Here is a 14253-nt window from a genome sequence, read left to right as displayed (position 1 = left end):
TTCAATGCAAGATATTCCAATAGCCACATGTGCGAAAATATTAAGCGGAGAATTTAATCATAATTTTCAAGATTTGATCAATTAATTCCCACAAAATATGAAATGACTAATAAAGTAAAATACAGTCTAATTAATCTCAATTTGTTCCAATTTATCAATAAAAAGACCAAGTAAATAGAACACACACACACACACACACACACACACACACACACAAAATCTGATTCATCAATGGTTCTTGGCTCTTGGCAAAGTTTGATGATTTAAATATGGCATGGGAGCAAGGTTTCAAAAAGTTTAAGCTAGGTATTGACTATATGCTACCTGTAACTTTTATCACAAGAAACTATTTCTGTGAACTCCAACAATTACTTGATTGGGCAGATCCACTTCCTTCTACAAAGACAGCGGCAAGTGGAGATTGATCACATCTATTGGAAGGAAATAAATGTACCGAATTCTTAACCTTCTATACCATTTCAACCAATATAGGTATGTATGACTTGGATTATCCACCGGGGTGATTTAAGGTGGCTTTTGCAGGATGATGCTCTAGGCTTCAGTCAAATGCGAATTTGTAATAGTTTGGTGTGGGTCTCCTTCTCTTTTGAAGGAAAAATATTAATAGGATCTCTTTACTCAATTGTTTGTGAAGGAAAAATATTTTTGAAGGAAAAATATTAATAGGATCTCTTCTTTTTTGGTGTGAGGCTGTGAACAACCTTCCACATCTTCCGTTGGTCTCTGAAAATTACGAATAAAGGCATTTTTGGTAAATAGTAATTTTGGAGACAATTTATCCAACAAAAATAGGATATAGATAGGAGTTAACGAACATGGTCTCAGCATCTGCTCATAGCTAACACTGAAAGGAACACACTCATATTGTAATTTTAAGTATATTATTTATCTTTTTAATCTTTTTAAATTGTATTTTATGCTTAGAATTGATTATTCCTACATTACTTACCATTCCATCCATAATTTGCACCAGCAGACCCATATGTGCACTATAATTTGGACAGATTTATAACACAGTCATTCCTTGAAGATTATCAACAAAAGTCAAGTACACCAGAACTAGACAATGATACACTGATCTTCTCTAAACATAAAACACAGACCAACAGTTACAGGCAGATTACATAATTGGCTTATTATTGACCATGATAGTTTGATCTTTGTCCCACAAAGAGACAAGTTATAATCAGTCACCGTTTTAATCCTGCCTGGTATCCATATCAGATGATTCCTCAGCCATCTCATCATATCATTGACGCCACTAAACGACAGCAGTAGCTCATGAGGACTGACATATCAAGAATACTAGTTTAGGGACAAAAGTCCATGTTGCCTAAGTAAAGTTTAAGGATTGAAAAGATTATTTTTTTCTTTCAAAAATTTAATCTAATACTATTAAATCTAAACTTTTGCGTTCTAAAGTAATGAAAATTTCAAGATCCCTCAAAATAAACCACTCCTTTTTAATATATCATGCACAACTTTCCAATACTAATTACCAAGGCATTGGAAACCAGATGAATCAAGGCACTAATTCAAAAATGGGTAAAGAAAATTTAACCACAAATTATTTTTCAAAAATCACTAAACACCCTATGCTATGAGATGTTGCAAAATAAATCATCCACTATTAACAAAAAATGAAGCATCTAAGACCTCCCATATTATCATATCAAGTAATCTCAACATTTAAAATATTTTTCTTTTTAAATTAGTCTAATTTAAACTTAAGAAATATGTTCTCTTAAGTAAAATAATTTTAAAATATCTTTATTGGTATATTTGATCATATATGATAATTGATATGTTAAGTAATCACATGTTAACCACTGCTCTTATGGTCATATTTAAAAATATAGGAATTAATGTTGCAGATAAATAAAACAAAGAGACTTGAAACAATGAAATAAAAATAAAGGGACTCAAACCAAAATACGCTACAAATATAAGGACTAAGTTATATTTTCCGTTTCATGGATGCAAGCTTGCTAATCCTGAACTTCTGTCATTATCACTGGATGAAGAGGGATCCCCAAGAAACTCTGATCTCAACTGCATCAATAGTCGGCCAAGATAATTTAAGCCTTCTCCATCACGACCTCCACCCCAAAACAGATCATGTGGTGATGCCTCAACAAGCACAGAACCAGCGGTTGAGACCAACATGCTATTCAAATGCGGGTAGATTGAGAACTTACACTTGAGAGCTCTGAACATTACTTCAATCTTTATGTTGTCCCAGTCAGACCTTACCTGTGTACCACACCTCAATTTCAGCTTCTGGCTTTCAACAAATCAGGAAACAGAATTATTTACTCCCTCCATTTAAAAATGAAACATTTTTAACTGAATTACACCATCAATAAATTAATTACTTGCCTTTAAACTTATATCATTTTTCCAAATTTCCCTTATTTAGAAGGGCGTCTCCCTAAAAAGTTGATTGATTGATTTACTAAGGGTATATTTAGGGAAAAAAAAATTCACTAATTACACACACAAAAAATGCCTTGTATTTTGGAAGATCTAATCTCAGAAAAAATGCTTCATATTTTTTAATGGAGGAGTACATCTATTATTCTTAAACATCATAACACGAGCATATGCAGTGGGAACTAAAATGCATGTTTTCGGCAGCAGATAATATGCAAATCAATAGGTCCAAGATTATTCAATAGAAATCGTAAAATTTTCTTCACTTCTTGACCTTCATCTTCATAATAAGTGTTTTTGTGCCCCTAAATATTTGACTTTCAAGGCCCCTTTGTATTTATATTTTGGTCCTCAATATTTATTTTAGTCCTGCACTGTATAAGGATGGTATACCAGATCAGGTCGTTGTCTCTGCATTGACCTTCCTATTCTCGCAGCTTCTTCTGGACTTCTCGCAGATTTAATCCTTTCAACACAATTATGAGCAAAAGGATCGTTGACCCCAACAAATTTGTGTGCCTACACATTGTGTTGTATTTCATAAGCAAACATAATTGCAACGATTAGAATATATGCAGAAAAGGAAAGTACCTGGTAGTAATGCTCCACACTGAACCAAGTTACATAATCGCCATTTTCATTAGGCATTTGAATGGGATGAGGCGAAAAATTTGAAAAAGAACCATAAGGATCCCATGTTTTATAGAAAAATATGATACAGGATTCATAAGGTGAGACAGAGGGATCAACAGCAAAAGTCTCATCCACTGACGGGATAACAGGTGTCACATCTGGTAAAGGCTGAAGAAAACCACTTATTAGCATGTCAGGCCCAACCTGCATTACACAAGAAAATGCATTGCTAATCAAGAACATGGTAAGTTCTGACATATCAAGTCAACTTAAATATCCAATACTGGACACATCTGGTAAATCATGTCTAATTCAAGAGGTCACAGCAAGACGTTTATCATCAATGATAGGTGTAAAGGGGAATTGCAGTGATGTATGCAGCTGAGGGCATCCTAGTAGATTGATAGACTTGAATCTTGTTCCTAAATGACCCAATCAATTCGATCAGCCATTGGCCATTTATTTTCTTTGTTCAACTCTTTGACAACATGAAAGAAAACAAAAGCTCTGCCATCCCTCCATCTATCAAAGGGATGGAAGGGCAAAGGCCTTCGGTGTCCCCTCTAGTCAAGAATTATGGCTAAGCAATATGCTTTTCTCTCATGCCTTTCTTCATTCATACTTCAATATTCTGGTAAACAGAGAATACTAGATGCAACTAAAAATCTATTTACTTTGACATATTTAAGCATGTGAACTAGGCCAATAGAGGCATCAATCAGATGAATATGTACTGAAAAATAATATTTTGAAGGAATTATTACCAACCTGGTCATAGCAAACATCAATCAGATCTATAGCCTGTGACATCTCAACCATCCCAAGCTCACCAACAGGAGTTGGTGCATTTTTCCCCCCAATAATTTTAGGAGCAACAAATGCATAAACCTGCAGACCACATAAATTGCTATCATACCTGGTAAATGGTAATAATCATATCAAAACAAGATAAAATTAACAGCTTTGTAAAATTAACAGGAATTTTCCTCCTAAACACATTTCTTCAAAAGCACAGAGCAATTCTTGGGTTTTTTTCACTAAGACATGACCAACTAGACAAAGAATTAAAGGCAGACGTTCACAAGCTGATCACAAAGGAGTCTCAAAAGGCAAATAGGCATGGCATCACTGAAACATGTACACACTACATTGCATGGTTAGAAAACTGCATCTGGTAAATATGGCTGAACTATCCAAAGAACTTATGTAAAATCTATTGTTGGCTATATATTAGGGATCACCTGTTACTTATTGATGGCCATAAATCTCAACAAGTGCAACATCATATAAAGTTTTCTCATGAAAAATGAAAGGGGGGGACTTTGCAAAAATTTAATTCTAATCAAATTGAAATTCATGAAAACCAAAGGACGAAATATTCGTAGAATAAAATGGAAGTTGAAACCAACTTTGTTCAACAAAAGATACTTAATCCATCTAACTCAGTTTCTTCAGCTAAGTAACCAAGATATCTCAGAAGAAACCCATCACAGTGAACAAACTGATAACATGCCAAACTCACTATAGGTATCACCACATCCCATACATGAATTCCTAAATCTAACTCCAGGCTTTAGTCAATCAAGATATCCACACTTGATTATAAAACATATGAAAGCTTGACGTCCCAATCTCTATCCAACATATCAATGACCGTTCTAGCCACCATACATCTACTTCTGACTCTCTCTTTACAGTCCAGTTGACTCAACAAAACAGCAGAATCAACTTATGCGGTGACCGTCCTTCAACCTGACTCCCAGCCTAACTCCAAACCAGTCAACACTGCCCAAAACTCAGCATGAAAAGCAGTACATCACAAATTCCTTGAGAAATCAGCCAATCACCATTAGTATCTCTAATATGACTCCACTCCAACACATCCGGGATCACCTCCACTAGAACCATCAGTGTCTAGCTTAATCCACCCCTCATCAGGAGGTCTCCACTTAATTATCAGGACCCTCCTCCTATACCTCTCCATACTAGGATTCTCCGCCTCCCACACATTCCTAATATACAGAAAAATTTCTCTTCTAACAGCATTAACATCTCTTCTACCTTACCTCCCTCCTTCCTGTAAACTCCCCTATTCCCTTATCTCTACAGAATCCAACATCTTGCCCCAATCTAAATATTCCAAGTAATACCCTGCTGCACATGATTATCATTAAGCAGATTCATCTTAAGCCAACTATTAGATCACAACAACAGAAATCCTGCCTCAAACAATTGGAACCAGGTCTTCCCAAATGCCTCTATCAACATGAGATTCCCTCATTACATGCTGTCCTGTTTCATCCTAATCACACACATAAGGTTGGAGACACCCACTAGGAGGAGTCAGTTATATGAATTGCACGACATTATTATGCTTCATCAAGATGCATTCATACCATTGATTAAATTATCCATCTCATCGCAACAGACCCTTGCCTCACCCTCCCTAGGACTCCCATAAACCACTATTAATATCCAACGTAGCTTGCTCCCATAACAAGGAAAATGACCATACTGGAAGTTAAAAGCCACAAGCTCCAAACTCACCTATGACTTCCATGCAACCCAAATCCTCCCTCAAACCCTCTACTAGCAATGAGAAATTGTCATCAAACAATGATCTTCTAGACCATCTTTTTGCATTATAATCCTCCAATCTTGTTTCCAACAATGCAATCACATTAATACTATTATCCCTAACCAACATGTGGCACTTTTCTCAAAATTATTGCTCCCTACTCCTCTACAATTCCATACTAGTAACTTCCCCTCCATTAAGTAATCCAACAATGCTTAAGATGAATCCTGCAAATCAACTGACATTAAATGCAAAATTCTTGATCCTGATAACAGATGTTAGCAAAACTGGTCTAGACAGATCAATATGAACACCCATACTCCGAAACCTACTTTGAATCTAAATAAAAGTGGGAAATCTACCTTCATTGTTCATCAAATTTTATTTCCAATCCAGTTCAAAATCATCTCATCATAGTACCAAAGCCAGTAACCTCCCCTAAACCAACAGCTCTTGATTTATGAATTTAATTACATTGAACTTGAAGATCAATTACAATAATCACCGCTACTCTGGATATGTCCAATCCTCCTACCAAGCAACTTGAGAATTAAACCTTTCTTGAACAGCTTATACAATACAATCTCCTTTCCTCATCGTTTGGAATAACAAGCTCTAGAATATTTAGGTTTCCAATTTCACGCTCAATCACCTCCAATCCACTACCCAACCCATCCTCATTCAAATAGTTCACCAATTTCTTCTCACTATTCACATTCTCATAATTCAAGCAGATATCATCTTCACCCATTAACTCATCCTCTAAACTCCCTTTCAGCATCTCACAATACGATTGACCATCATCCTTCATAGCACATAAGCATCATTGACTCATTATCAAAATTCTTACCATCATTGTAAATCTTGCTTCACCAAAAAAGATCAACCTCCATCATTTTCCAACCTCCAAAAAGTACTAGAATCTTAGAGTGAGAGAGAGAGGAGAGAGATCCTGTTTTTTAGCAGTTTACAAACATAAATTATTCTAATGTCCTACATAATGGATTAAAAGAGAAGCTTCTTGTAATATAGAAAGAAAATTGTGGACATTGTCATCCAGGTCCTTTCAATCAATTAGACACAAAAAGGTTTTCACATTATCCACTCCTAACAAAACAAAACAAGCCATGAAGGATTTAAAAAAAAAAAGAAATAACCTTGTGAATTACTCCAGATGAAATAGCAGATGCAGCCAAAGTTCCTCCACACTCCCAGAAAATTGAAAGATACCCACGATCATGAAAATACTCCATGACATCTCGGGGGTTTAATAAGTCAAGCTCCACCACTTCAACACCTTTTGATGCAAGTAGCTTTTGGAAGCTCCTCCTAGCACCTCTCTGTGTTACAACTATGGTAGAGACCTCTGACATGTCCCATAGGTTTGCTTCCTCGGGAAGATTGAGAGTCTGGGAAAGTACAACACGAACTGGCATGTGCCCGCCTCCATGCCTTGCTGTCAATCTTGGATCTAATCCAAACATAAGGAAGTATAAAAACTCAAGCACCATCAAAGTCATATGTGATCATCATGATACTTACTGTCCCTTCGCACTGTGTTTCCTCCTACAATTATAGCATCACTTCTACCACGCAGTTCTAAAACTAGATTTCTAGATTGCTTGCTACTTATCCATGCTGCATGCCCACTGTTAGTAGCGATTTTTCCTGGTAAAGTAAAAGGAAGGTATCAAGGGACTGCTATAATTTTGATGGTTTATAGCAAAGAGCACAAAGAGAAAATCAATGTAGGGGGAAAAGAAAGATAAAGGAAAAGCATAAAATTGCCGGTACAATGCTCACCATCAAGGGTCATGGCATATTTGAGAACAGAGAAAGGAAGGCGTGAAGCAGCTTTGCAAATCAAAGGGGCATTGACAAGAAAACATGCTTTCTGAGCTTCCTGTAATACATATTCCCAATGTCTCAAAGCTAAACTAAAAACTAAACACAACGTTAACACTCCATAAGACATGAGATTAGAAAAGATGTATAATGCACACCTCAATATGTTTACTTTTGAGATCCTCCCCAAGAACATCAACTTGCACTCCTTGACTTCGCAATGCACGCACAGCACTACCCCGCAGATGTTGTAAGGGATGTCTCATTCCAATAACAACCCTTTTAACTCCTCCCTAGTTCACACACATTGTCATTTATGAACTAAAAAGACAAAGAAAACTAGAGTTAAGATAATCAAAGACAAAAAGCTTGAGGTAGTAGCACTAAAGCAAGGCATATAAAATGCAAACCTGAACAAGAGCAGATACAGCAGTGTGGTCACCATGACAATCCCCTGGTTCCATGTTGAGATAAGCAGTAGCGCCGCGGCAACATTCACCTGCAGCCTCAACAGCCTGAACCTCAGCTGGTTTAGTACCTTGAGCATAGAGAAAACCCTCCCCAACAATGATGTTAGGGGCAGTAGCTATTACACAGCCGAAGTTGGGATGGGGAGAAGTGAATCCCGCAGATTTATCAGCTATCTCAGCTGCACGCCGTATGTAACCTGAATCAATTACATAGGTTCCATTATTGTGACTGTTAAATGATGCCGTGCATATGAGGGAAGGGCCATAAGCCATAAGAGAGAACAATGCCATTAGTGAAGCTCCTTTGGAGTGGCTTTGTTGTGTCTGATGTACCTCAGCAACAGAAAGAGAACAAATTTCTTCTCTCTATAACACACCTACAGAGAAAGATACGAGATTTACAATGACATTCATAATCCCATAATCCACAAATACTGAGATAGGGCCAGATTTAATCAGATGGTCTGGATGAAAATAGAGGTAAAGTGGAGAAAAATGACATGAGCCAGTGATAGCACCAAATTAGTTCAGTGAAACTTGAGCAGATACCTAGTCTGAGGTTAGGCTTCTACAATAGCCTAGGCCACTCTTTTTTTTATTTGGATAAGGTAGGCTTAGGCATAAGTAAAGGTAAGCTTCATGAGCAACACTTTTCTTCTCACAGGGGTATGCAGAAATAGATCTTTTACTAAGAGAACGAGAAATTCATAAGATGGTTTCAAAAGCCAGCCAAATCTTGCTAGTGGAATCGACAATTCACAATTTTATAAAGAAACACATGTATTCTAGGAAGTCACATTGTCCATATTTGGTAGCTTTTGCATCCTACCATAGTAATCCAAGCATCTGAAAAATAATAATTTCATAACATTCACTCCTAAAAAAACCACTTTTTCCACATCAGTTTATTTATCTACAGCTATTATATAAGCTGCATATCTTCTTTTTACTGAAATACACAAATGTTCATCCACCATTCTAACAACATACAATGTTATCTCAAAAGAGAAAATACAAAACCATAATCCTAAACAGTTAAACCACAAATTGTCATAAAAGACAGCATCTCAAAGCAACATTTATGCCTCATAATGTTTCCTACTCTCGACTCCTTCCATCTATTGAACTGCCTCTAAAAAAACAGATTCCTCCATCACATTTCACCCCTTCACCACGGCATGTGGCAAAATTATGTTACTGAGTACTGACACCATCCAACTACAATGAGTTCCCCTTTCTCTATTTGAACGGAAGTTCCATCATTCAAGGTGAGATTGCAAGAATCATTCTGAAAAGCATCCACATTTCAAAGGATGACAATGTAATAAATGGGGTCACATGATTTTGATGATGATATCAGGAACAGGTTCTATCACGGCTAAAGATTTGTAACAAGTCTCCTGAATTCGTCCTAGGTTTAGTCAGATAAGAAGTTAGGATAGCATAAACTGAAATGGTAAGATAACTATCTGTTTAACATGGGAATAAAACTGTTACAAATGAATCCATAGAAATATACATGTCGTAGAGATTAAAGCGAAAATGAGAGAACTAAAGGCTTATTCACTGAGCCAGTAAATATCTAATACGGAAATTATAACACCCTATTAATTAATGATCAAAGGAAAGGAAGAGACAGGAAGGAATAATTGTGCAATAGCACATATACATATATATTACCTCCGTTCTAAATTATAAGACAACTTTGGAATTTCGTTGTCCCAAAATATACCACAATTTGACAAAAATAAAATTTCATTAATAATGATTTTTCAATATTATACCTCAAGTGAAATTGGAAGATCAAATTATACCTCAAGTGGAAAAGTTTAGATATTTGGGAGCCATTATTCAAAATGATGGCGAAATCAGTGGAGATATTTCACATAGAATTCAAGCTGGGTGGTTTAATTGGAGAAAAGCTAAAGGAGTTATTTGTGACCGTAAGATGCCTAATAAACTTAAAGAAAAGTTTTATCGCACTGCTATCAAACCGGCATTGTTATATAGTAGTGAATGCTGGACTCTAACTGGACAGCAAGAGCATAAAGTTGGAGTAGCAGAGATGAGAATGTTACGATGGATGTGCGGACATACACGTAAAGATAAAATTCGAAATGAGCACATACGTGAAAAAGTGAGGGTGGCACCTATTGAGGAAAAAATGATAGAAAATCGGTTGAGATGGTTTGGGCATGTACAAAGAAGACCAAGGGAGGCACCAGTGAGAAGAGTGGAACATATAACTTTGAGTCCGATTAAGAGAGGTAAAGGAAGGCCTAAGAGAACACTCTTGAAAGTTGTTGAACGCGATCTCTTAATTAATAATATTCCTAAAAGCTTGATAAATGATAGAGCACAATGGCGTCTTGCAATCCATGTAGCCGACCCCACCTAGTGGGATAAAGGCTTGTTGTTGTTGTTGTTGTAATGATTTTTCAATATTACCCTTTAAGTAGAGAGAGAATTAAAATGATATGTAGAGATATTTATGAAAATTTATAATTTTGTTTTGAGAAAGTAAATCTGTAAAATGTCATTATTAAATTTTATTGGTAAACGTAACCTCAAATTGTCTTGTAATTTGCAATGGGAGAATACCTGACAAATAAAATATTTTCTTCACCCAGATATTGTTTTTATTCGAATAAAATCTAATTGCTGAGAATGAAACACATAGCATATCACAAAAGCAAGTTTTTTGATAGATCATACCAGTACGAGTAAAAACTCCAGGAGATCTTGGTGTCTTCTATAATAAATCTTAAAAAAAAATTAGAGATTTGATATATTCAACTTTTAAGCCAGCATCAATGAGAATAAATAATTGGAATAACTCAAGTACAACTTCATACATGAACCATAAGCTGAAGTTTATATATTGAAAAGAAATAGAATTGCATGCACGAAAAAGCGACTGTTACCAGGCTCGAATCAGCTGAAAATACCAATAATTAGTATAAGGTTTTCTCTCAGAAAGATTCTTGATTGAAAGATTTTACAATCAGACTAGCATTACTCAAGTACAATAAACATGATTCCATCAAGACCACGCCGGGACCACGCACCGAAAAATGGAAAACAGAAGGAAAGTTGCCAGATTACGCTGGACGGAAAGAAGGCGGCGAGACGACGCTGGGACGAGGTTCAGCGACAGCGAGCACAGAGCGAGAGTCTAGAAGCAAAAAGCAGAGTGAAGCATGCACACCATCTGACAAGGGAGATTATTTTATTTTGGATCGAAGGATAATTTCAACCACTCTGTACAGGGGCGGGTACGGGCTACCTCAGCCTTACCCGTTACCCGCCCGTTTTTGCTAAACGGGTGGCCATCTGCCCCTAACGCATTTACCTGTTTGCATGGGTGTAAATGGGTAAGGGCGGATTCCGGCCACCCGCATAGACATATAAAGATCCTCAAACGTGTTGAAAACCACTTAAAAAATTAGCTCAATCATGTTGAAAATTATATCAGTATTTTATACAGTTCAATCCTAGCCATGGTACAATTAAATCCACTCCAGAAAAAAAAAATTCCAGTCTTAAAAATATTAATAGAAAATCAGTCTAAGGTCTCATAGAAACACTTAAAATATGCTAAGATCCTATAAATTCAAAAAATTGCTGTCAAATCCCAAGAAATTTAAGGGTGAATAAGTTTAAAAACAAAATTACCCATTTGCCTTACATTTGAAATACTTGAAAATCACTTTGTTTCCAGTAACCCACGAAAGCTAAAACCCATAGTAAACAGTTCTGTGTTCCTCATTCTAACATCTTCCAAAATTCATTGCCGACCACCATTCTCGCAATCACATTCTGTCGGAGAAGACTATAACGTCCCTTGTTGGAGAGTCCAAGACTAGAAGGAGTAAACAAAGAAAGTAGCGAGCTCTTGCTTCATTGACTTAGATATGCCTTAACCGCCATTATTGGACTGTCTCTGCAATAGTCTAGCCTGGCAAATGAATTTCTTAGATCCCAAAGAAGATATAATCTTGACTTGCTTAAGGATACTAGTATAATTGTTTGTAAACAGAAAGAAAAAAGGAGATAATGATCAGCTGTGTAATGACCATGGTTATATGAATAGTTTCTGAAATTACTGCTAAAGTTTTGATTTTTGCTTTAGTTTTCATTTTTGGGGACTTATAAATAATCAAGTATATTTCTTGGTTGTTACAAAAGTGTAGCTGTACATGAGATTTTTGTAATCAAGTATAATCATGGTTTTTCTTGTCAAGATATTGGTGCGTTGATGATAGAATTCTCAATTCTACTTAAAAATTTGTAATTTTAAATATCTACGAATTTCTCTATTGACAACAACTGCTTTCTTTGTTGATAACAACCATATATTCTATTGACAAAAACCATTTATTTCATGAATGACAACTAATTACTCCAATGACTACAACAATAAACTCTATTGACAACAACAGTATGCTCCATTGACTAATGAACCATTTTTCTCTGTGACTTGTGTTTTCTTCTTCCTTATGGATATTAATAACAATGCCAGTACAAAAATCTCTAAATTGGAACTTAGTATTAATGACTAGTATGCAAAAATCTCTTTTCAACATATCTAATTGAACTTTTCTATTTTTTTTTTCAGATAAAGGAAGATGGAAGAGAAAGTAAAAACAACAATGAAGAAATATACTGTTCCATTCTATACGCGCTGCTCTCTTAGTCAATTTATTGAAGTAGCAAAGTATGTGAAGGGAAATGAGAAATTATAAAAAAGGGTAGAGAAGTTAGGATTCAATAGACTACTTGATGTGTCTTGTAAAAAGATTTTTGATAGAACTTTAGGATATAATTTTATTGATAATCATGTCCTTTTGTATAGTTAGCCCACTTTGTGTAGTTAACTTGGATAATACTATTATGAATGCTGATTACAAGTTTGTAAATGTGGCAAACATTAAATGTTGACAAGGGTTTATTACTTTATTGACAAGTAGTTATTAGTATATTGACAAGCTATTAATTCGCCATTGACAAGTGCTGAGGCCTTAGGTGCTGTTATTCCCTTCAAAAATTAACCAGTTAAAAGAACATGTTGACTACTTACTATTGGAAATTAACAAGTGGTTATAACTATATTAATAAGGTAGTAATTCATCATTGACAAGTGCTGAGGCACTAGGTGCTGTTATTCCCTTTAAAAATTAACAAGGTTCAAGAACCTGTTGATTACTTGCCATTGGCAATTGACAAGTGGTTATGACTATATTGACAGGCTAATAATTTGCCATTGACAAGTGCTGAGGCACTAGGGGCTGTTATTCCCTTCAAAAATCAACTAGTTGCAAAAACCTATTGAGTACTTGCCATTAGTCATTAATTACAAGTTATCACTTCATTTATAAGCTATGCATTTACTATTAACAAATGTTAATATATTAGGTGCAATAAACAAAAAAAGTAAACAAAAAATAAATTCCAGATGCATAAACCAAAAAAAAACTTGTCTCTAATATTTTCTAGCATGGATTAGGATTCTTACAAGTCTTGGAGGTATGACTAGTCTTATGGCATCTTTCACAATGATAAATCCTTTTATTTTAAAATTGAGATTCCCTTCTTTTAGTCTTTAACCTACTTGAAGGCCTTCTAGTCATTGGTGTCCTCTTATATGGAAAAAACATAATAAATGTTCTCCAGAAGAACTTGCCATCTTACAGGCCAACCTACACCACACACAGTGTATTGACAAATTACACATATTGTATCAATAACACATTCATCCATTATTGATAAGATGCAGTATTTTTTCACAACAGAGATTTTCAACACAACAAGCTTGCATCAGATGCTAGGGAATAATATATAAATGTCTCAAATGAAAAAAAAAACATAACATAATACACGTTTTCTAGTAGTATTTGTATTCTTACAAGTTAACCTACACAATACAGTATATCAGCAACTATTTATAGCATATTGACAACACAAGAAAACACTATTGACAACATATAGAGTTATTCATATCAGATATTTTTCAACATATCAACGTTGCATCAGATTATTCCATATATTAGCTTTGCAAACCAAATGATTGCAAATATACCCAAAAAGCATTATCCTACCCTTAAACAATAATGAAATCATTAATACATGAGAAATCGTTTACCTAACCAACAATGGATATACTACTGTCAATTGATGATTTACCCAATTTTATGGCCAACAATCGTTTACCTATAAAAATTGTTTTTTTGTCAATGAAATGCTGTTGTTACAGAGGAAACACTCCCAACTCGC

General features: G+C 35.4%; 1 protein-coding gene across 4 annotated transcripts; it reads right to left on the bottom strand.

Annotated features, from left to right (window-relative positions):
* Positions 1-1828: 1828 nt before the first annotated feature.
* LOC129303748 (riboflavin biosynthesis protein PYRR, chloroplastic) lies at positions 1829-11308 on the bottom strand. Of its 4 annotated transcripts, XM_054943261.1 has the most exons (11): positions 11049-11302; positions 8314-8357; positions 7921-8177; positions 7669-7803; positions 7469-7568; positions 7208-7333; positions 6823-7136; positions 3856-3975; positions 3046-3291; positions 2848-2973; positions 1829-2274 (listed from the first exon to the last, which is right to left on the bottom strand). In XM_054943261.1, the coding sequence occupies exons 3-11, from the start codon at positions 7972-7974 to the stop codon at positions 1993-1995; spliced, it is 1503 nt and encodes a 500-aa protein (XP_054799236.1). In that variant the 5' UTR covers positions 7975-8177; positions 8314-8357; positions 11049-11302; the 3' UTR covers positions 1829-1992. The 4 variants fall into 4 exon arrangements, with proteins under 4 accessions (XP_054799236.1, XP_054799234.1, XP_054799235.1 ...); XM_054943259.1 differs by having other exon boundaries at positions 7921-8357; positions 10905-11308; XM_054943260.1 differs by having other exon boundaries at positions 7921-8357; positions 11086-11308.
* Between the last annotated feature and the right edge of the window lie 2945 nt (positions 11309-14253).

The sequence above is a fragment of the Prosopis cineraria genome, unplaced genomic scaffold, assembly GCF_029017545.1.
Source record: "Prosopis cineraria cultivar Desert tree isolate PC_DT_omini unplaced genomic scaffold, ASM2901754v1 PC2, whole genome shotgun sequence".
Classification (NCBI taxonomy): Eukaryota; Viridiplantae; Streptophyta; class Magnoliopsida; order Fabales; family Fabaceae; genus Prosopis; species Prosopis cineraria.
Note: the sequence above shows the minus strand (reverse complement) of the source record. Positions and strands in the feature narration are given on the sequence as shown.